At 46.3% G+C, this 23,988-nt stretch overlaps 2 protein-coding genes and 1 long non-coding RNA gene across 20 annotated transcripts in view; 1 reads left to right on the top strand and 2 right to left on the bottom strand.

The window, feature by feature from the left end:
* GAPVD1 (GTPase activating protein and VPS9 domains 1) overlaps positions 1–4,585 on the bottom strand; it is a 50,879-nt gene extending 46,294 nt beyond the window's left edge. For 13 of the 18 annotated variants that reach the window (XR_014521559.1, XR_014521560.1, XR_014521561.1 and 10 more), the window contains exon 1: positions 4,298–4,451. The gene's annotated coding sequence lies outside the window, so the exon portion shown is untranslated. Of the gene's footprint in view, positions 1–4,297 lie in introns of all 18 variants that reach the window. The other 5 variants (XR_014521558.1, XM_083485619.1, XM_083485632.1 and 2 more) reach the window with 4 other exon arrangements.
* An 8,857-nt stretch (positions 4,586–13,442) lies between these two features.
* LOC310697996 lies at positions 13,443–19,215 on the bottom strand. Its single transcript, XR_014521286.1, has 4 exons — positions 19,128–19,215; positions 17,446–17,993; positions 13,980–14,014; positions 13,443–13,577 (listed from the first exon to the last, which is right to left on the bottom strand). It is a non-coding gene; the product is annotated as an uncharacterized lncRNA (long non-coding RNA).
* On the top strand, positions 19,163–23,862 carry HSPA5 (heat shock protein family A (Hsp70) member 5). The gene is made up of 8 exons (XM_083484586.1): positions 19,163–19,298; positions 19,777–20,008; positions 20,359–20,496; positions 21,068–21,180; positions 21,274–21,664; positions 22,116–22,353; positions 22,544–22,711; positions 22,986–23,862. The coding sequence occupies exons 1-8, from the start codon at positions 19,180–19,182 to the stop codon at positions 23,549–23,551; spliced, it is 1,965 nt and encodes a 654-aa protein (XP_083340712.1). The 5' UTR covers positions 19,163–19,179; the 3' UTR covers positions 23,552–23,862.
* The last annotated feature ends 126 nt before the right edge of the window (positions 23,863–23,988 follow it).

Here is a 23,988-nt window from a genome sequence, read left to right as displayed (position 1 = left end):
GTCCAGAAGCTCTGAACTATGCAGCAATCCCACCACATATGAAGCAGTGTTCCAGGCAGCAGAACAAATATTCCATACCTTGAAACCTGCATGAGTTGTTACTATATGAGACCAAGCAAGTAAGGGGCTAGTTACAAACCTGTCTTCAACCATCAACAGACAGAAAAAGGCCACAAATATATCTAATACAATTTTTACAGGGTGAAAATCATAAATCCACAGTGAATAGTATCATTTCCATTGTATTCAAAGAGGACAAGGTATGTAACTAGAGGATAGTAGCATAATCATAAATTTGTTCTCTCTCAAATTTTATGTGTGAGCAGATAAAGAATGGCTAATCAGCCTCTGGTTCAGATGGTGCAGTAACTTTGCAATATGTAGTAAATTCTCACCACCCAGAACACAGTAATGGTTAGTATAAATTTAAGACCTCCTTTGTGGCCTGCACCAGCTCCTCCAAATAAGGAAGATCACCATCCATGTTACCCTTCTCTGCATCATCTCTACTACACAACTTGACACATTACTAAACAGAGTAATGAACAAAAAAAAATATACAAATCTTAACATGAATCTTGTAAGTAGAAAGACAGCTATATTCCCATTTAAGATCACTCAGACCCAGGTGTTCACCTTTCTCCTAAAGTCCCTGGGGCTGTGCCTGAAGGCATATAAAGCAACCACCTTGCTGAAGTAAAGTTGAAGTTCAGTGCTAGGATGAGGATTAGTCAAGAAATCCTACATAAGCAGAATTTGCCAACCTGGCACTCTCCAGAGGGGCTGTGGCTCAGTGGCAGAACATCTGCTTTGCATGCAGAGGGTCTCTGGTTCAATCCCTAGCATCTTCAGATAAGTCTGGGAGAGAACTCGCCCTGAATTCTTGGGAGAGCTGCTGCCAGTCAGTATAAACAATGCTAGATGGCAGCTTATGTTACCTTTTGACATCATCTCCCATGTCTAACAATGTTTGTATGTCATGGGTAAATTCTCAAAATCACTTTCATATGAACAAACTAGTTGCCACTTTAAAACCCCACTGCCTCCTTTGTCTGATAAGCACACACGTGAGGTTTGCCCCTTTCTTCTTGGAGAGCAATAATTTTGTTCCCTGCTTAGCATACCAGAAATATGCAAAACAAACCTCCATAACACTCTTGTGGAACTGTGGAACATAGAATATGTTTTATCTGATAATTTTCCTGTTTGCTTTCTCCCACAAAAAGAACCATTTTGACACCCAAAATAGAGCTCCTTCTTCAAACATACTTTGCTACGCACCACCACCAATACCCTGAAACAATGCTGCACCCAGGGTAACGTGGGGATTGCAAAATGATGGCTAGTCTGCCAACGGAGCTGGAATCCCTAAGGTGGAATGTTGGGATAGAAACAGATTAAATAAAATGAATTTGCAAATAAATAAAAAAAGCCATGATGCTTCAAACGAGAACTCATGCCCACAATAAACTGGGATAATTTCTCCTCCCCACGCCTCATAATTTTTGGCAAAATGGTACCGCCTCATTTTACTGCCTGCAAACAGGAAGGGATAATTTCACTATTGGGATGGGATAATTAGCTTTTATGCCTGAGTGTCTAACACTGCTTCCAACTTGTAGCCACCTAAGACACATCCATCTAGTATTTATGGACCCACTGCCTTTGAACATGGAGGCTCCAGGGGGTTATAATGGCTTTGATCATTTGAAGCTACCTTAAAACAGAGTCTGGTCATTGGCCCATCAAGCATAATACTACCTGCTCTGACTGGCAGCAGCTCTTGAACATCTCCAGCATGTCCCGTTTCTCCCCCCGTGCCCAATATGATCTGCTGGAGATTGAACTGGGATGCCCTGTATTCAAACATAGTGTTTGCCACTGAACCAAGGCACCTGCCTCATCCACAGATTTATCTTCCATGATTTTAGAAATAAAGCTATCTAAGCCAGAGGTTGCCAATCACCCATCACATGCTGTGGCCTTGAATTCCTTACATTAATTACACAGAGTGTGAAGCAGTACTTCCTTCTGTCCACTCTGAACCTACCAGAGATTGATTTTGTGAACCTGCCTGATTCTGAGCCAGAACATGACCCCATCTATGCCAAACTACTGTCATCTCAGATGGGAAGAAACTCTAGTACGGTGGTACCTCTGGATGTGAACAGGATCCATTCTGGAGCCCCATTCGCATCCTGAATATAACTTAAAACATGACAGCGGATTGGCGCGTCTGTGCGTGCGGCGTTTTGCCGCTTCCACGCATGTGCATGACGTCATTTTGAGCGTCTGCACATGCACAAGCGCTGAAACCCGGAAGTAACACGCTCCGTTACTTCCGGGTTGCAGCGGAGTGCAACCTGAAAGCGCTCAACCTGAAGCACATTCAAACCAAGGTGTGACTATATCTCAGACAGAATTTTCTCTTTTTGGGGGAAGTGCTTTGAGCTTTATTACCTAGAGATTAAGAACTAGAAATTAAGAACACATTCTCCCCCTCTCTCCAGCAGCCCCCATCATTACCACCACCCTCCAATTTGGAGGACTCTTCTACCCCACACTTTCTCTTCAGAGCCTTACAAGTTTGAAGGCTGGAGGAAAATTCCTTTTCTGCAACAAGAAGAGGAGGGAAATATGTCATAGAACAACACAGCAGGGGACAATCCTAACTGGCAAAGAGAAAATATTCTGACTTTAGACTAAAGTGGGGGTAGAGGCACAATGAGTAGAATAAGTTAGTTGAAATATAGATGAAAACTATAAACACATAAGGGAGGCAATGAATGCTCTGACCTGAGAATTAAACTTAGGGAGGACACTGAGAACAGGATGCTGGGACTAGACTATGTGATGGCCTGAAGCAGATGCTTCACACAGCAGGGATGAGGAACCTATGGCCCTCCAGGTGTTCTTGGACTACAACTCTCATCATCACTAGTACAGTTGGCTAGGGGTTGATGGGAACTGGAGTCAGTGGCGTAGCGTGGGTTGTCAGCACCCGGGGCAAGGCAAGTAATTTGCACCCCCTAACCCGTGGATTTGCGCACCCTAACCCTAACCCCCAGATGTTGCGCCCGGTGCGCCCGGCCCCCCCTGCACCCCCCACGCTACGCCACTGACTGGAGTTCAACAACAAGAGGACCACAAGGTATGGTGTTGGTTGTAGGGCCTGAGAGGGAAAGGAGGGGATGTCAATGCAAAATATGGAGGAGGGACGCCTAACTTGTGGCAGAGGAAGGACATATAAGAGCTAAATTACTTCTGAAATAAATGCATATAGGTCAAGGTGTAACCTGATCAGAAGTTGAAAGGATGGGGTAAGCAAATGCAAAATGTAAGGAAAGCAGGTTGTATGTGTGTCAGTGCAACAGTGGCAAGAATTGACAAAGTGAGGAAAAAATAGCCTGCCTTTAAGCTAAAGGGGCTGTAGATTGGGGTGGGGTGGGGTGGTAGGATGCAATGTCAATGGTGTGAATAGTCTGACCAGACACTGAAAGGGTAAGGAATAAGACGTGCATGGCTTTATAAAAAAAAAAAAAAAAGAGGGAAGGCCAGGTGGCTGCTATCTTTGCAAAATTGGGGGCGGGGTGGGGAAGCTGACAATCACGAGGTGGGATAGGAACACCTTGATTTTCGGCTAAAAAGGGAGAGGGCGTAGTCTAGGTGAGAGGACGGGAAGCCAATGCAAAATATGGAGAGGGGAGATAATATAGGCGGTCACGTGCAAGCTGTAAAGAAGGCAATGCAAAAAAACAAAAAACCTGGGGTGGGGTTGGGGACAGAAGTATCTTGAATTTAGGCTGAAGGGTGTAGGGGGGGGGGGGAGAACGTAAAGGGATGCCAAAGCGAAATATGGGGCGTGCGGGACAGCGGAGAGGAAAACGACACGGCGGGGCTTTAGGGGCCGTTCGCTTAGTGGCAGAGCACCCTCCCCGCGTGCAGAAGGTCCCGGGTTCAACCCCCCAGCGGCGTCTCCGAAACCCCGCAGAGCTACTGCCAGCCAGTGTAGACAACACTGAGGTGGTTGGGCTCGGCGTAAGGTTGAGATAAAGCGGGGCGGGGTGGGCTGCTGCTGCCGTCGCCGCAAACTAGACCAGGTCCGCCCCTTCTTTTGCCCAGGCCGGACTCTGCACCCATTGTGCGCCTCTTATCCCACCCCCACCCCCCAACTTCGCCAGCCCCACCTCGGGCAGCCCCCTCACGGCAGGGCCCGGCGCTGCGAGAGGGCGGGCAGGACTACTGCGAGGAGGGGGGACGGCCTGATACGGGCCTTACCCAGCCTATGGGGACCAACCTGTGAGGCGAAGCCGCCGCCGCCGCTGCCTGGGTCTCTCCGGGGTCCGCCGCCCTGCGCGAGCTCCTTCCAGCAGGGCCGCCGCCGCCGCCGCCGCCACACCAAGACGCTCCTTCACTCTCCCTCTCGCTTCCCAAGCCAGAGACTGCGCATGCGGGATAGAGGGGAGCGCCCTGGAGCGGCTGGTATAAATACTGTCGTCCTGAGAAGGAAGGGTGCTCGCCACCTGCGTAGCCAGCAGGGGGCAGTGGCGGCGGCAGCTGCAGCAAGGGCGTTGAATTGCTTTGCAAGTGCAGTCACTCAAAGGAGAAGGGGCGGGACGCCACGCCCCGAAGGCGGGGAAACTGTTTAAGTGAGGGGGTGTCGTCCTCCCGAGTTCGTGCTATCCTCATTCATTGTTTCATTCATTTATACGTACCCCGCTTTTCTCCCTGAAAGGGACTCGAGGCGATTTACAGCTAAAACAGGAACAGCTAAAAACATTGGGGAGGGAGGGAGGAAAACAATTAAACAATAACAGAATTTAAATTCTCTGAATATATAACAGCTAAATTTTAATAGAATTAAAACACATGCTGTAAATAAGGGGGTTAGTTAGAGGGGGCTGTACCATATTTAGGATGGGGGGGATGCTGTGATTTCACATTGTGCTACTATTTCAGTGTTCTGTGTGTTTTGATGTTGTACTCGCCCGCTCTGGGGCCTATGGGGTGGAAAGATAGACAATAAAATATAATAACAGAACTTTTTTTTTTTAATTCACTGGAGCATTTTGCTATGCTTTCTTTGCTCCCCCCATCCTTCCCCCCCTTTTTTAAATCATGTCAAATTAAAACAGAGACTACCTTAGCTTTTAATACTCTGATCATTTGTACAGTTTTTGTTTTTTTAAGTCCACACTACATCTGTATCCAAGGGATGCGGGTGGCGCTGTGGGTTAAACCACAGAGCCTTGGACTTGCCGATCAGAAGGTCGGCTGTTCAAATCCCTGTGACAGGGTTGCTCGGTCCCTGCTCCTGCCAACCTAGCAGTTCAAAAGCACGTCAAAGTGCAAGTAGATAACTAGGTACCGCTCTGGCAGGAAGGTAAACGGCGTTTCCGTGCACTGCTCTGGTTCGCCAGAAGGGCTTAGTCATGCTGGCCACATAACCCAGAAGCTGTACGCCGGCTCCCTCGGCCAATAAAGCAAGATGAGCGCCGCAACCCCAGAGTCGGTGACAAATGGACCTAATGGTCAGGGGTCCCTTTACCTTTACCTTACATCTGTATCCATACCTTTCCCTCTTGTGCCCTCCCAAAAAAACACTCTGTCTTCACAACAGATCTGTGACATAGGTTAGTGCTGACAGAGTGTGACTAGTTCAAAGTGAGTTTCCTGGCTGAACCATGGTCTCCCAGGTCTTAATCCAACACCATAAGCACAACACCACACTGGCTCTCATACACCATTGCTGCTTGTCATGCAATCTACATTCCCAGCAGTGGCGTAGCGTGGGTTGTCAGCACCCGGGGCAAGGCAAGTAATTTGCGCCCCCTAACCTGTGGATTTGCGCCCCCTAACCCGTGGATTTGCGCCCCTAACCCTAACCCCCAGATGTTGCGCCCGGTGCGCCCGGCCCCCCCTGCACCCCCCACGCTACGCCACTGATTCCCAGGGGAGCTGAAGGAAGCAGTGGTGTGTCCGCTCTTAAAGAAAACTTCATTAGATCCTTTAGATCTATCCAATTACCGCCCAGTTTCGAATCTTCTGTATCTGAGTAAGGTAATTCTGAGAGCGGTTGCTGAACAGCTTAGCAGGTTTCTGGAGGAAACATCGGCTTTAGATCCACTTCAGTCCGGTTTCCGTCCTGGTTTCGGGACTAAGATGGTTCTGGTTGCCCTAACAGATGATCTCCATAGACAACTGGATCAAGGCGGGTTGGGACTGCTGATTCTCTTAGATCTGTCAGCAGCCTTTGATATGGTCGATCATGATCTTCTGGACCACCGCCTTGCTGACATGAGGATACAGGGCACAGCCCAGCAATGGCTGTGCTCTTTTATCTCTTGTTGTGGACAGAGGGTGGCACTAGGGAGGGAGATGTCATCGCACAACTCCTTGGTGTGTGGAGTGCCGCAGGGCGCAATCCTCTCCCCAATGTTTTTTAACATCTTTATGCACCCCCTTGCCCAGATTATCCGGAGCTTTGGGCTGGGTTGTCACCAATATGCTGATGACACTCAGCTCTATCTGCTGATGGATGGCCACACCTTGGCCCTGGACAAACTGACCAGATGCTTGGAGGCTGTGGTGGGTGGTTTTGTGGGAGTCGATTGAAACTAAATCCTTTGAAGACAGAGGTCCTATGGCTGGGTCGGGATGGCATGGGGATGAGGGACCAACTCCCTTCTCTTGTGGGGGCTCAATTAGTGCCAGTGCCTTCCGTTAAGAGTTTGAATGCAATCCTTGACACCTCCCTTTCCATGGAGGCGCAAGTTACAGCAACAGCTAAGGCAACATTTTTCCATCTTCGCCACATTAAGCAGTTGGTCCCTTACCTTTCCCGCCCCGATCTGGTCACAGTGATCCATGCGACGGTCTCCTCCAGGCTTGACTACTGTAATTCGCTCTACACGGGACTGCCCTTGAAACTGTCCCACAAACTCCAGCAGGTGCAGAATACTGCAGTGAGGCTCCTCACGGGGTCCCTGCCATGGGAGCATATTCACCCAGTGCTTTACCAGTTGCACTGGCTCCCGGTGGAGTATAGGGTCAGGTTCAAGGTGCTGGGCTTGACCTTTAAAGCCCTTTGCGGCTTAGGGCCCTTGTATCTATGGGACCGCCTCTCCTGGTATGCCCTGCAGAGGACCTTAAGTTCCATGAATAACCATAGTTTAGAGGTCCCAGGCCCTAAGGAAGTCAGACTATCCTCCACCAGGGCCAGGGCCTTCTCAGTGATGGCTCCGACCTGGTGGAATGCTCTGTCCCATGAGACTAGGGCCCTTCAGGATTTAATCTCCTTCCGTCTGGCCTGTAAGAAAGAGCTATTCCGCCTGGCCTTTAATTTGAATTCAGCCTGATCTTTTATTTCCCTTTCTATTCCCTCCCCCTCCCCTTTTATGAAGATCACCCACTCTGAGACCCCACAGCTAATTCTCCCCTGGCCTCCTCGCTGGCCCAAATAGGACCAATTCAGCCAGCTAGCCCTGGTGACTATCTAACTGATTTTTTATTTTTATACTGTATTTTATGCTGCTTTTATAATTAACTGTTTTAAAGTGTTTTAAATTTGTTGTTAGCTGCCCTGAGCCCAGTTTTTGAACTGGGAAGGACGGAGTATAAATAAATTATTATTATTATTATTACATCTGCTGAAATTCCCTCTTCTACATAACTGTTAAAGCCCTGTCCTCTTTTCCATCTGACCAGTCTAGTTACATTTCATTCTGACCTTATCAAAAGGCAAGCAGGGTTCCTGGGGATGATCTTAAAGCTCAGCTACGCTCATGTGAGTGCAATCAGTCTTTCAAATAACCAGGTGTGAAATTCCTCCACTATAGGTAACACCTGCTTCAAACATGACAACATTCCCTGAAATGAAAAATCCAGCACTTCAGGGAGAAAGGTGCTAGCACTTTTTAGAGTGCTAGATTGTAGTTAATGCAAGTAGTTATGCATGCATTTTATTCTGTGAACCACCCTAAGATCCCCAGGCATAGGGCAGTAGAATAATAATAATAATAATAATAATAATAATAATAATAATAATAATAATAAATAATAATGTGTTACAGTCATACCTCAGGTTACAGATACTTCAGGTTGTGTTTTTTTCCGGTTTACGGACGCACCAAAACCCAGAAGTACCGGAACGGGTTACTTCTGAGTTCCGGCGGTCACGCATGCATATAAGCGCCAAATCACACATGGATCACGTTCGCAACCCGAGCGTCCACTGTACTTTAAAAGTGCCTGAATGAGGACACTTTTTGTCTAATGATCTAGCCAACCTCTGCTTGTACAGTGGTACCTCGGGATGCGAACGGGATCCGTTCCTGAGCCCCGTTCGCATCCCGAACAGAACGTAAGATGCAACAGCACGTCTGTGCGTGCGCGGGTTGTGTTTCGCCACTTCTGCACATGCGTGTGACGTCATTTTGACCGTCTGCGCATGCGCTCCGTGGCGAAACCCAGAAGTAATGCGCTCCGTTACTTGCGGGTCGCTGCGGAGCGCAGCCCGAAAGCGCTCAACCTGAAGCGTATTTATCCCGAGGTATGACTGTAGTTTATCCCGAGGTATGACTCTATCTCTTAAATTAGGTCCTCCCATAAAGGCTGAGCCCCTTTGTTGTTCTCCCCAACTTGTTGATACAAGATGTCTGCTATTTCTCTCATTCTCTGTAACTGTAACTAGTTTATGCATTAATAAAGCCTTTGAACTCCAGAAACTTGTAACTAATTGTTTCAATCTAATTCACTCAAGCCGCAAGGTCTGCTAACAATGGTGAAGAATTATATCTTGAGATTTTAACATTCCTACTTGAGATTTCCACTGGCCTGGGGACAATGAATATCTCAATAGGGGTCAGAAAGGTGTGTTTTTAAACTTCAAATGGAAACCGTGAGTCTGCCAAAAAGGCAACACCCATCACAGCACAACTACAAATTATGGCTCTCTCGCTAAGATTCATCCAAAAATAATTTGGTATGTATTCAACTTTGGTTCTTCCACAGTATGCAGGGTTAGGGGCAAGGGAGCACACAATTGTAGTGTTTGTTTGTTTGTTTGTTTGCTTGCTTGCTTGCTTGCTTGCTTGCTTGCCTGCTTTTTGGTGCCAGTTTTGCGGACAAGGAAATAAGAGCAGAGTTGGAACAGATCTCAAAGATCTAGTCCAACCCCATCAACGCAGGAAATCTGCTGATACAGTTGGTGGCCATCTAGCATCTACCTAAAGAACTCTTAACAAAAGAGAGTTACATCTGGAATATACCTTTTAATGTCCGGCCAAAATCACAGCCCCAGATGCATACGTCAGAACAAGTTCTCTTTTTCCCTCACATCACAATAAGCCAGACTTTCTGTCTCATTGTGGTTTATTGTGAATAAGCAGTGTGCTGAAACATGCAGCTCACTTCACTCCTCCCCTGTTACAAATAAGGTAAATGCACCCAGATGCCTTGGCATCTAGCTACATCCGAACCAGGAATCAGAGCTTCTTGCTCCCTGGAAAGTCATGATCACTAGCTATGGTTTGCTGTTGGCTTCCTGATCATGGTTTGTGAAAGGGCAATGGACCATTATTCATGGTTTGGATGTACAGTGGTTCCTTGGTTTTCAAACATAATCTATTCCAGAAGACCATTCGAGTCCCGAAACATTCGATAACCAAAAACTCAATATGGAAAATTCAATACGGAAGCCGCATGGCATGTTTGACTTCTGAAAAGTGTTCGAAAACCAAAGCACTTACTTCCGGGTTTACAGTGTTCCAAAACCAAAATGTTCATCAATGGAGAAGTTCATAAACCAATATACCACTGTAACAGGGTGTGATGGCCTGGGGCTCGGGCTCGGGCTTGGAACCGGAGGAGTCTCGGTCTGCACCAGATCCTCTGCCTCAGGTGGCATCTGAACCGAGTCTGGGGCCTGATTCTGAAGAGCCCCAGTCTGCACAGGTTCCCCTGCAACAAACACCAGCTGAGCTGAGTCAGGGACCTGAGCCTGCCCTGACTCCAGATTACCTCGTTGCCTCCAGCTGGGCAATCACTTACAGCTGCTCCACTACCGGTTGGGTCAGGAGTGACTGAGGCGGCCTCTGGGTCTAGTAACCCACCAATATCTCCTAAGCTGCAGAGACTGAGGTCTGAGAGAAGGAGAGACCTGAGTACTCGCAGGAGGAGTGCTCGCCTTTGGGTGAGACAGGGAGGTGAGTCACCGGGGGATCAGGACCGGCCGTTACCCCGACAGAGATAAAAGGCTGCTGGACCCCACCCCAACGTTGCGGGAGCAATGTTGCTGTTTGCCAGAACCTGCCTGAGACCCTGTGTCTGACCTTACCTGATTTCCTGCCTCGTGTCCTGCCTTGGCCCTGTCAGACTGACTCCTCACGGAACCCTTGGATTTGGGACCGGACCTGGACCGCATTGCCCAGCAAACAGGAAGTGAGGGCAGGGCCAGAGGCAAAAGCGAGTAGAATAACAGGCATGTGCAAAAGTCAAAAATTTCTACACATGCACACTTCCACCCAGAGAAGAAAGAGGCAATATCATAGTTCAATGACATATTCCAGCCAGACAAAAAAAAACATTCAAGGGTAGTGGAGACAGGAAGGGCCTGGAAGGAAGTTATTAATACCAGCAAAATAGGTATGGAGACTGTATTTGGCTCCTGACCCTGAGGCTCCCCACCCTGACTTCAGGTCGAATTATAATTATATCTTACATCTGAACAGTAGGTAGAACTGAAGCCATAGAAGCTGGGTGTGAGTTGTACATTCTCTGACTTCATTGCGTTCCACTTCTGAAATCAGTGAGCTGCTCTGTGCACTTTTCCACACCCATTTTCCCTCTCCCCGAAATTATAGAAGATCCCCCTGTGGGGTCTCAGGAAAAGCCACAGAGGCCTGTTCTTGTCCTGCCCCCCCCCCCAACTGATGCCATTTTGCTTCTGTGAAAACTGCCTGCTTTAGAATTTAGGAGGATGAGCCACAAATATGTGAAGACCATTTAATGTTGCTAGGCGATTTTCAGGAAAACCTCCCTCTGGCAGGCAACTCTCCCCTTCAAGGTATCCAGGAAGGGTGTCCTGTTTTGATCAGCGCAAGGAACCTCGAAAGGGTGGAAAGAAGGGGGGATGCCTATAAAAAGTAAGAAGAAAGGCTGTTTGGTGCAGCTTCATCATCACACTAGTGAGTGTGGCTCCCCTGCTATTTTACTCACCTGAATAAATGAGTGATTGTTAGAATCTCCTCTGTCTATGGCATTTATTGGCTTTTCAGTGACCAAGGCAGTTTGGGCCCAATTAGTTGACCCCAACACCCATCCCTCAACAGTTCCCATCTTGATACTTGCTTTATATAGTATTTTATTAGTGCCTGCTAAGATAGGGTTACCAGACGTTCCCGGTTCCCGGGGATAGTCCCCGGATTTGCAAATCTGTCCCCGGACAAATTCCATCCCCAGAATGTCCCCAGATTTGCATATCTGTCCCCGGGAAACGTGGCAGAGGCAACCTCAGCAGCCTGGTAGCGCATTTGGTTCTGGCTGCTCACTGCTCACTGCCGTGGCGCCAATTTTTCCTCTCCGGAAGTCCCCATATGATATGTCTTGTGCACAACACACCATATGGGGACTTCCAGAGAGGAAAAATGGCGGGCACCATGGCCACGAGCAGCTCCTGAAGCCAGCCGGAGCCAAATGAGCTACCAGGCTGGCTCCAGGCTGCTGACTGCCTCTGCCGCCGCCACTGCCCAAGGGGAACTGGGGACGTCTAGCGGTACAGATCTCCTGCCCACTTCCCCCTTTGTTTTGACTGATCGGGGAAGGCTCAGGAGTCTCAGGTGGGTGGTGCGCCATTGCCCAGGAGGGCGCAAGGCGCGTGGTTTCTCTGCCAGGCAAGGTGCAAAGCCCTTCTTTCACACCCAGTGAAACATAAATGCGCAGAGTTTTTTAAAAAACTGGGCAATGGCGTGCCACATGCCAGTGATTCCCGAGCCTCCCCCAATCTCTTGCCCCCTTCCCCCTTTGTTTTGACTGATTGGGGGAGGCTTGGGAGTTGCAGCTGGTCAACCGTTGCCCATTTTTTAAAAACTCTGTGCATTTATGTTTCACAGAGTGCAAAAGAAGGGTTTTGCACCTTTATACAATATGCATGTGTGCTTGGGCCCAGCATCCCCACTACTGACTCCCTGTTGCTACTCAGCTTTAAAAAAAAAAAAAAGGGGTCCCTGGATTCATTGGGGGAAAATTGGTGATGGGCTTCGTGGGGTGGTGAATGCTTCCCTCCGTGAGGGAGCCTTCCCAGACCCGCTGAAAGAGGCGGTTATTAAACCGCTTCTTAAAAAAAACATCTTTAGATGCGGCCACGATGGCTCTCACTTGTGGGGTGCCTCAGGGTTCTGTCCTCTCCCCCATGCTTTTCAATATTTACATGCAGCCGCTGGGAGAGATCATCAGGAGGTTTGGGCTGGGTGTTCATCAGTATGCGGATGATACCCAGCTCTACCTCTCTTTTAAATCAGAACCAGTGAAGGCGGTGAAGGTCCTGCGTGAGTGTCTGGAGGCGGTTGGAGGATGGATGGCGGCTAACAGATTGAGGTTGAATCCTGACAAGACAGAAGTACTGTTTTTGGGGGACAGGAGGCGGGCAGGTGTGGAGGATTCCCTGGTCCTGAATGGGGTAACTGTGCCCCTGAAGGACCAGGTGCGCAGCTTGGGAGTCATTTTGGACTCACAGCTGTCCATGGAGGCACAGGTCAAATCTGTGTCCAGGGCAGCTGTTTACCAGCTCCATCTGGTACGTAGGCTGAGATCCTATCTGCCTGCGGACTGTCTCGCCAGAGTGGTGCATGCTCTGGTTATCTCCCACTTGGACTACTGCAATGCACTCTATGTGGGGCTACCTTTGAAGGTGACTCGGAAACTACAACTAATCCAGAATGTGGCAGCTAGACTGGTGACTGGGGGCGGCTGCCGAGACCATATAACACCGGTCTTGAAAGACCTACATTGGCTCCCAGTATGTTTCCGAGCACAATTCAAAGTGTTGGTGCTGACCTTTAAAGCCCTAAATGGCCTCGGTCCAGTATACCTGAAGGAGCGTCTCCACCCCCATCATTCTGCCCGGACGCTGAGGTCCAGCGCCGAGGGCCTTCTGGCTGGCGGTTCCCTCATTGCGAGAAGCAAAGCTACAGGGAACCAGGCAAAGGGCCTTCTCGGTAGTGGCGCCCGCCCTGTGGAACGCCCTTCCAGCAGATGTCAAAGCGATAAACAACTACCTGACATTCAGAAGACATCTTAAGGCAGCCCTGTTCAGGGAAGTTTTTAATGTGTGATATATTACTGTATTTTGGGGTTCTATGGAAGCCGCCCAGAGTGGCTGGGGAGGCCCAGCCAGATGGACGGGGTATAAATAATAAATTATTATTATTATATTATTATTTCCACATGGCACATTTCACAACAGCCAGTAGTTTGATGTTAAATTGTTGCTGTAACATCCAGCTGTTGTTTGCAGCTCTCATTTCCCCTTGAATGACGGTAGTGTGTGGGACCCCATAATAGAGCGTATCTCTCATATCCTGTTTAGCAGAAGTAATTTGTATGAGGACTGTATAGTGACACAACAAGCTTAGAAAAGTTTTAACTGTCATGTTTTCTTCCATCGAATTGTGGGAATGGTAGTTTGTGAGAATACTGATACATCTCCATTAAAGATCCCCGTCACAGCAGAACTATAGTTCTCAGGATTCCTTGGGCTTGGGCACATCCAGAAGGGGGCAGGGGGCAGCTGCCCCCACAGATAAAGTAAATCAATAAAAATACTTAATTAGCTGAGGTTCTGCCCCCCCCCCCCATAAATTCTGGCTACACCTATGCCTTGAGAAGATGGAATGACTGTTAAACCTATTTAATTATGGGACATAGATATATATATGTATATAACACTGCTTTTTTTCAAAGCTTTGGGGAAGCAGGTTCACCTCTGTTTTATCCTGCAGAGGGTTAACAACAGCAGCTAGGAGGAAGATGTGCACATTAGTGGCATTAAGCCAAATTTAACCTCTTAGAATCATAGAATTATAGAATCTTAGAGTCATAGAATCTTCTTGGTATAGGTCTTGTTATACTTTATAGCTATACAGGCTTCACAGGTTCTTCCTGAAGGCAGCTGAGCAAGCTGAGGAAGTCTGTGCTCAAGTAACCCTAGGACAGCTCCCTCATCTTCTGCCTGGATGAATGCTAGGAAGTTGAATGGCAGGATATGGTGCAATACTACGAAACTGTGGGGTGACTCATACTATGTACATTTATTCAGATATTAGTCCCTCTGGGTGGTATCTGACTTAAGTCATAAAAGACCAATTGAAATCAATGTCTGCTGACTTCTGTAGGTTTACTCTGAGCATGGCTTAGGCTTCCAGATGGTTGCTGTTTTCAGTTGGGATGCAATCAGATACTGGCAAATTTATGTATTTATTTATTTGATTTATATCCCTTCTCGGCCTTTTGGCTAAGATCAAGTGTATATCCCACTTCCTTCAAGGAGCTCAAAGTGGCATACATGGTTTCCCCGCTCATTCCATTCTCGCAACAATGCTGTAAGGTGGGTTAAGCTAAGAGACAGTGAATGGCCCAATCACCCAGTGAGCTTCATAGCTGAGGGGGATTTGAACCCTGGTCTACCAGGTCCTAATTCAACACTATAACCACTGCACCACACTAGCTTTAAATCCAGGTTGTGCAACTGAAGTTGATTTGGTGCTTTTGTGCAACAAACCTGCTTCCCCAATCCCATTAGAATTTTTATAATAAGTGACAAGAAAACGCACTGGAAAGTGATGGATAATAATTGCTTGATGAAGTATCTCTGCAAACAATGAGAATAGAAGTTCTAGAAAAGATGGTGTGACTGTTGTCTACCCTCCCCACAAATTTTGTGCAAATAAAAAAGAGCAAAGTGACCCTAATTGGATACCACCCATAGTGTGCAAAACTAAGTGTATAGTATTTAAGATTCAAAAGCTCAACCTAAACAATATCCCTTCAGTGGATGGTTGTCTGTTTTTCCCATGGGGACTCTCAGTTGGACATTCTATGCCCAAACTTTTTTCAAAGAGGGCCAGATTTGATGGAGTGAACATGCATGAAGGCCGACTTTTTTTCGATTTTACCCCAAAGTTGTTGAGCTTTTTTAACAATTGTTGAGCTTTTTTAGGATCTGACCCCAATGAATAAACTGCCACAGGGGCCGGATAAAAACAGACTTTGGATGTTCCTGTGAATGCTTCATGTAAAAAATCATGTGTGACTACTGCACGTGTGTGTGTGTGTGTGTGTGTGTGTGTGTGTGTGGAGAATCTTCTTTGTCTTATCTACCTCTATACATAAAGAAGAAAGATTATCTTACCCATCAAAAGAGTTTATTTGTTGCCAGCAAATATGGACCCTGGCAAGCTAGTACTTGATATAATGGTTTGAAAAGAGTTTTTCCTTTGCATTAATTATTGTCAGGAGCAGGGGCACGCCTACAACTAGAGTTGCTACACCTGTGACTACGGGGGAAATTGCAAGTTGATTTTTTCCCTAGTCACGAAAGCTTATGCAATTTTGAATATTTCCCAACACCTTATAGCTTCAAGCTATTGCATTATTTTTATGAGGCTGCCATTCTCATGAACAGTTATGCCACTTTCAGACAATCTGTTAATTGAGCACTCACATTGATTTGGAAGTTTGCAGGAAGGTTAGACAACCCAGGCCAGGCATAGGCAAACTTGGCCCTCCAGATGTTTTAGGACTACAATTCCCACCATCCCTGACCACTGGTCCTGTTAACTAGGGATGATGGGAGTTATATTCCCAAAACATCTGGAGGGCCAAGTTTGCCTATGCCTGACACAGGCTATTTATTGAACATGCATTTTGATTTCTTTGCAGGGACATTAAGGAACACTGAGTCAAGCAAGTGTAAGCCCACACTTTCCATTTAATTTTCCTGTCACTTTTCTTATTGCAATAGGTCCATTTTGGGTGGGATGGGGAACAGGTTTGTTTGCAGTATTCTGGTGAAAAGAAAGAACGTAAGAAGAGCTTGCTAGATCAGGCAAGTGGCTAATTTAGTCCAGCACCCTCTTCTCACAGTGGCCAACCAGATGCCTCAATGGGAAACCTGCAAGCAGGACCTGAGCACAGGAGCACGCTCCCCTTCTGCAGTTTCCAGCAATTGGAATTAAGAACTAGAGGCAGAGAATGCCTATCATGGTTAGTAGCCATGGATATGCTTTTCCTCCATGAAATTGTCTAATAAGCCATCTAAGTTGGTGGCCATCACTGCCGCATGTGGGAGTGAGTTCCATAATAGTCAATTTCTTTTATTTCCTGAATCTTCCAACATTCAGCTTCATCGGATGCCCACAAATTATGGCATTACAAGAAACAGAGAAAAGCACTCTCTATTCACTTTCTACATGCCATGCATAATGTTATAAACTGTCAGTTTGCATTTCTTAGTGCAGAAAGTATAGATCTGATGTATAGAGATCTTTCCTATTCTCCTTAATACACGAGGATTCTGGAAGCTACTCTGTGTGACAGAAGCAAGCAGAGGGGTTAATGATTGGGTTATACCTTCTGGGAAGCTGGTTTGAACTAGTTCTCTTATCTCTTCCAATTAAGGGCATGCTGACTATAGAATGCTTAGTGTTAAGGTTTAGTCTTAAGTTTTTGTAAGTGCTGCAACTGGATTTTTATGGACTGTGCCATTCCTGAATGTACAGTATTTGGACTTGTGACCATTATGCTCATTTGCCTTCAGCACAAGTAAAGCTCTACTGGTTAAAATATTGCCTCTGGTCTATTTTTGGAAACTCTGCTACTACGAGTTTAAGTTTTTCCTTCACACGTACAACATAGATGTGTCACCTCTTCCTGGCCTTTTACCTAATCAGAAAGTCCCAAATACTGCAACTGTTGCTGGAGGCCTCCCAATCACTGTTGATTGTGGAACCTGAATTTACAGTCACACGGCTGGATCCCACAAAAACAGGAGCAGTCTGTTGGTTACAAGGGGATGGTACTAGTATTGTTGTAGGGCAAATCTGCTGTTTCACTAGTACCATTAACTACTCGTGAATCGGGCTAAAGAAAGTCTGTATTTAGGCTCCCCATTTTCTCCTACATTGAATAAACTGTGTTATAACACCATATAACACAGTTTGTCTGCTTAATTATATACTCCCTATTTTGTCTGGGAAACTCAAGGGTTGAAAACGAGGTTCCAACGTTATACCCTCACAATAACCCTGTGAGGTAGGCTAGGCTGAAGCAGAATGACAGGTCTATCCTCGGCCAGTGAGCTGCATGGCCTACAGAATATAGCAGCCAGCATCTGCCCCAGTCCTAGACTGACACTTTAACCGGTGCAAAGCAGCCTTCAGTACTGCCTACGGAGACATTGTGGAAGCCATAGGCACAGCAACCCATGCCTTTTTCTGCCCCCGCCTATAACAGGCTGCTAGGCCTCGTAACCATAGAAACTTCCAGAAAGAGCCAACCCTTCCTGCCTAGAGATTTTTCAACATGACGCCCAATTCCAGCCAATGAGCTCGCTCCGCTTGGCTCATGCAGCAGCCCTTGATTGGACTGCAACACCGGTAGGGCGGCCCAATGAGGCTCGAGGACGGCCGAGAGGAAAGAGAAGGGGTGGGGAAGGAAAGCGACACAACCAAGCCTGACGGAGCGGTGCGCGACGGGGGCCTGACGTCACAAACGGAGCGGACCTATCGGCTCCGGCCAGCTTGGTGGCAAGCGACCAATCGGGAGGCTCCAGCGAGAGAAAATGGGCCAATAGTGCGACTCCACGCAAGGCCACGGGAACGTATATAAGAGCCGAGGGGGAATATCTGGGCCAGACCGTGATCTTTGAGTGAGAAAATCACAATTCAGATCGTTGCGTTCGTCGGATAGAGCGTGAGGCGACCGCGAGGTCCTGTTACCTAATACAGGTAAGGCTCGGGGTGGCCTAGTGCTTGAGCGGAGGAGGGGGCGGGGGCCGGGGCCTAACGAGAAGGGGAGGGCGGCGTCTCCAAATCTATCGGGCCTTGTGGGGTCCCCCTTGCCCTCAAAATGCCCCTTCGTTCTCATTTATCCAGGTTCCCATTGAGAAAAATCCTATTGCGGCTCGCGGTCCAAAGCGCGCCATTTTTATTCCCATTTCCTGCCAGTTCCGTATTCCCCTTGGTGGTGGTGGGGTGGCGTTTGCAATGATTACAGTATTTGGCATGCATGCATGAATAAAAGGGGTTTATATCGCAGAATAGGAACAGAGATTTGTGCGGGGTATAATTTTTCGTTCCCCATGCTCCTTATCGGGGAGAGGGGATTTATGCAAAAAGCAGAACTTGCTAGACGTCTCTGTATGGTGTGTGTTTTGTATATTGATAACCTTTACCGGTTTGGGGTAAATAGTAATGGCTGGGTTTCTAGTGCTGAGTACAGCGACTACTCCCTTCTCCCACTTTTTACGATGGTTTTCTTATGAGAATGGGTGAAGGCAAAACAGCTGTGGTTGTAGTGAACAATGTTAATTATTTGATTTGAGGCTGCTACTCGTTTTACAGTGGCTCCGTATACCAAAAAAATGGGAGGGGGGAGCAGGCTATCTCTGGCCCTGGATTACCAATTTACTTTTGTCTTTAATGTTGGGATTGTCTGAACTAAAGTTAAGAGGTTGGTAGCCCTTTTTTGATGTGTTACGTTTTGCAGCTTTTACACACTGCCTTTCCACATGATTTTTCTCAATGAATGTCTGTAGAATTTAGCAGAGTGTGTGGGTTCACATTCATGTTTAAGTATCACGACAGCTACATATTTTCTTAACCCCTTGGCTGCCTTTTCCTTGAACAGAAAAGTTTCCTTTGTATAGGATTTAGGGTGTTTTCTTTGAGCTGCCTGCATGTTTGCAGGCTGTGGGTCTTGGTAGCCTCTAGTCCTGATTGGCCTTCCCAGCCTTTGCTAATGATATGTGGGACCAGTAATACTTACTCTGTAATTCTGCCCCCGTTTCTGTTAAATGGGCATCATGGTATTGTCTTTTTGCTCATAGTATTGCCACTGATGATTGATTTTACTTATTACAGGGTTTTTTTCTCCCTGATTGTGAATACTTGGTACAAGGGCAAAATGAAGTATGCACTTGTCTGCCTGTTGCTCATTGGCAGTGTATTTGCTGCTGATGACGACGACAAAAAGGAAGATGTGGGGACTGTGGTTGGCATTGATCTGGGAACCACATATTCCTGGTAAGTAAAAGAAGGGTGCCTATTTGATTGAATGGCTTCTGGGTGTCTTGAATAGCTTATGGCCACTGCACCAAAATATGGCCAAGATTTGATGCAGTGTTGTGAACCGTCATTCTGCACTAGTGAATGCAAATTAATTGTACTGTACTATTATTTTAATGCAATTGGTACAAGTCAGGGGAGTAACAATACAATAGCTATTCAGCTCAAACTATTTTGATTCAGTGTAGTCTTACAGCTAAAAGCTTGAGTACTGGCCAGAAACATTAGTATTAACCTGTTTAGCCCAGAGGATCCAACTAGCTTACTTGTTGCACCTCTTCACAGGGCTCAGATTTTTGGCTTGATGTGCTTGATTTTCTCCTGTTTGCTGTTGGTTTTATGTGAATTCTGTTTTGTTTATTTGTTGGTGTGAACCACCCAGAAGACTTTAAATAATACATATATTTTAAAGAGTAACTTCCATTCTCTTTTACAGTGTTGGTGTTTTCAAGAATGGGCGTGTGGAGATAATTGCTAATGACCAGGGTAACAGAATCACACCCTCCTATGTGGCCTTCACACCAGAGGGGGAACGTCTTATAGGTGATGCAGCAAAGAACCAGCTGACTTCAAACCCTGAGAATACTGTATTTGATGCCAAACGCCTCATTGGTAGAACATGGAATGATCCTTCTGTGCAGCAGGATATAAAATATCTACCTTTCAAGGTACTCATTTTGTGCCATTTATGTTATGGTATATATAAAGTACATTGAACACCTTTTGGTGTGAAATTTGAACCCAGCCTGTCCCCAGCCCTAGCACTTTCCTATAGACACTAGGTTACTAAGCAATGTATGAAGTGCTTTTCCAGTCCACACAACTTATGGCACTGCTTTCACTCTGCTTAAGATACCAGCATCCAAGCATGGGTCATTCTGCATCTGGCAACCCAATGGGCAGGTTGTTTGGTCCTGCCGCTTCTTCAATGGAACCTCTTTAAGTCCACCACAATATTAATATTGTAGATGGTGTGCTTTTGGTTTGTAACCATGTCCACTTGTACTTGTCTTTACAGGTCATTGAAAAGAAGTCCAAGCCCCATATTCAGGTTGATATTGGAGGTGGCCAAATGAAGACCTTTGCCCCAGAAGAAATTTCAGCAATGGTTCTGACTAAAATGAAGGAGACTGCTGAGGCCTACTTGGGAAAGAAGGTAAGATGATGTTTCCGCTGGAGCACACAAGCAAAAAGAATAGGCACTGAGGGGAGCCTTCGTGAATCTACCATGTATGGAGATTGGCCAGTGGTTGGTCTAATCCTTTACTGCTTACTCTAGTTAGCAGCAGGTCTCGATGCCTTTCTGGTCTAGAGATCATTCTAATCTGGCTTGAACATGTAATATTCTACTTCCAGTGTAAGTGCTCTGCCACTGAGCTTTGATGCCTCCTAACAGGCCTGGCTGCTTGTACACGAGGAGTCCCTACCTTTTTGGTTCCCCAGGACATAAAATGGATGGGGGTGGTAGAATTGTTCTCCAAGCTGAGAAGGCCAATCTGTAGCCTTCTGGATGTGTTTTAATTCCAATTTCCAATATCCCTGACAGTTGACAATGCTGGATGGGGCTGATGAGAGCCCTGCAGCATCTAGAGGGCAACAGGCAATCCACTCCTCTAAATAGTCTTGAAAGGTGCATTCTAGACAATCAGGCTCCCCACCCCCCAAAAACCCCCTTTATTAATGTTAATTTGGAAACAGCAATCAGAATTACTCTCATTCTTCTCCAGGTCACCCATGCTGTTGTCACTGTGCCAGCTTATTTCAACGATGCCCAGCGTCAGGCTACAAAGGATGCTGGTACTATTGCAGGGCTGAATGTCATGAGAATAATCAATGAGCCGTAAGTAGGGTTTTAATAGTCTTCTGCCAGTATTTGGAGTTTGTGTGGGCTTTTCTCACATTTACCAAACTAACAAGTTGCTCTTTGTTACAGGACTGCTGCTGCTATTGCTTATGGCCTAGACAAGAGGGAGGGCGAGAAGAACATCCTTGTCTTTGATTTGGGTGGTGGAACCTTTGATGTCTCCCTCCTCACAATTGATAATGGTGTCTTTGAAGTTGTGGCAACCAATGGAGACACTCACCTGGGTGGGGAAGACTTTGACCAGCGTGTAATGGAACACTTCATCAAGCTCTACAAGAAGAAAACTGGAAAGGATGTTCGGAAGGACAACAGAGCTGTTCAGAAGCTTCGTCGAGAAGTTGAAAAGGCCAAAAGAGCGCTTTCTTCTCAACACCAATCTAGAATTGAGATTGAATCCTTCTTTGAAGGAGAAGACTTCTCTGAAACCTTGACAAGAGCAAAATTTGAAGAACTGAACATGGTAGGTATCTTGAATTTTAAAATAGGTTGTTTCTAATAAAATGGCACTACTATTTGGAGCAATTGCTGTACACAAAACATAAAATTGGGAGAGAAGATTATAGTAACGTAATAACATGTAGTATATGCCCGCCATGGGAAAAATAAGGTGATGCCACTCCCAAGACACTATGCTGGTCAAACTGCACCAACAGCAGAGAATAAATTGGTTCCCTAATGGCTTGAGTCAAAATTGCTTGCCCTCTAAAAGATAGCAATGACCGATCTTTGTAGATTCTCCTGTTAAAGAAAAATGAGATATTAAGAGTAGGCCCATCTGATCTCAAATAGCATCATACATGGGCATCTTGGGGGCGGGATGTATCTGATAATTTGGTGACTGTATCATCTTGTGGCCTTGTTCTGTGATTGCCTTTCTACATCAATTAAGTGATTTCAAATTCTGCTTGTAGGATCTCTTCCGTTCCACCATGAAACCTGTCCAGAAAGTCCTAGAGGATGCAGACCTAAAAAAGTCTGACATTGATGAAATTGTGCTTGTTGGTGGCTCTACTCGCATCCCCAAGATACAGCAGCTTGTGAAAGAATTTTTCAATGGCAAGGAACCCTCTCGTGGAATCAATCCTGATGAAGCTGTAGCTTATGGTGCTGCTGTGCAGGCTGGTGTACTCTCTGGGGATCAAGATACTGGTAAGTCTGAGTGACTTAAATGTTGCATGAGGTGTTGGGCAGAGTAGCCTGTACAAGTGAAAAGCTTCCAGTCAGCCTCATAACTGTTTGGAATGGAAGATCTTTGTCTTTGCTGGCTGTCAAGTTTGTCACTACAGCTAGATAAATTATGGTGATGCTTCATCACTTAAAACCTCCTTTTCATTCTTAGGGGATCTGGTGCTGCTTGATGTGTGTCCTCTGACCTTGGGCATTGAGACTGTTGGTGGAGTAATGACCAAACTTATCCCAAGGAACACTGTTGTCCCCACCAAGAAATCACAGATCTTCTCCACAGCTTCAGATAACCAGCCAACTGTGACAATTAAGGTTTATGAAGGTAAGTGGCCAACCAACATCATTTGGTTTGGAAACTTTTAGAGTTTTTTGTCTTCTGGGCAGTAAAGAGTAAAAGGTGACTCCAACACAGCTTAATTTTGCAATGCATGTTTCCACATTTGTGAGGTTCCTTAACATTCTTTGAGTATCACTAGCTGTTGATTATTAATAGAAACACAAGTGAGATGCCTTTAAAAAATGATAATCTTGTACTTGTGTGATTACCAGAGTATAATCTGAGTGATTTCATGTGAAATGAAATTTGCCCCCTGTAGGAGAACGTCCTCTTACAAAGGATAATCATCTCTTGGGAACTTTCGATCTGACTGGAATCCCTCCTGCTCCCCGTGGCGTCCCTCAAATTGAAGTTACCTTTGAAATAGATGTGAACGGAATCCTTCGTGTTACGGCTGAGGACAAGGGCACAGGCAACAAAAATAAGATCACCATCACCAATGACCAGAATCGTCTTACTCCAGAAGAAATTGAGAGGATGGTCAATGATGCAGAGAAGTTTGCTGAGGAAGACAAAAAGCTGAAAGAGCGGATTGATGCTAGGAATGAGCTGGAAAGTTATGCCTACTCACTGAAAAACCAGATTGGAGATAAGGAGAAGCTCGGTGGCAAGTTGTCATCTGAAGACAAAGAAACAATAGAGAAGGCTGTAGAGGAAAAGATTGAGTGGCTAGAGAGTCACCAAGATAGTGACATCGAGGAATTCAAAGCCCAAAAGAAGGAACTGGAAGAGGTGGTGCAACCAATTGTGGGCAAGTTGTATGGTAGCGCAGGCCCACCCCCTACCGAGGAAGAAGCAGCAGGAGGAGATAAGGATGAATTGTAGACATCAGTTTCCTAGATGTTGATGCTGTAAATATTGGACTTTGAACTTTTGTTTAAACTATTTGAACTCTAGATTTGGAATGTGATCTGAATCTTCACATTGGGTGGAGTTGGAAATGCTAGCCCAAAAGCGGCTGTATACTGCTTTTCATTAGCAGTTGATAAATGTCCAGCAGGGGGGTGGGCAACCTGACACAGGGAGCGGGTGAAGTATTGAAACCATTCTATTTAACAAGTTGGGTTGTGTGTGTTGTGTGGAGAACTTTTCTACCCTCCACAAGTGACAACAATAAATTTGTTACTTACACTGGATCTGGGTCTATTTGATCTTTGTAACACAAATGCTTATAGGAACTAAGAACATACCAGGACCAGGGCTATAGTTCTGTCTGCATGCTTCTTGGTCTGACCCCCTCAGACACCACCTTCCTCAGAGCA

This window comes from Podarcis liolepis, assembly GCF_965112155.1.
Source record: "Podarcis liolepis genome assembly, chromosome: Z".
NCBI classification, from domain to species: domain Eukaryota; kingdom Metazoa; phylum Chordata; class Lepidosauria; order Squamata; family Lacertidae; genus Podarcis; species Podarcis liolepis.
This window is presented reverse-complemented; position numbering and strand designations above follow the sequence as displayed.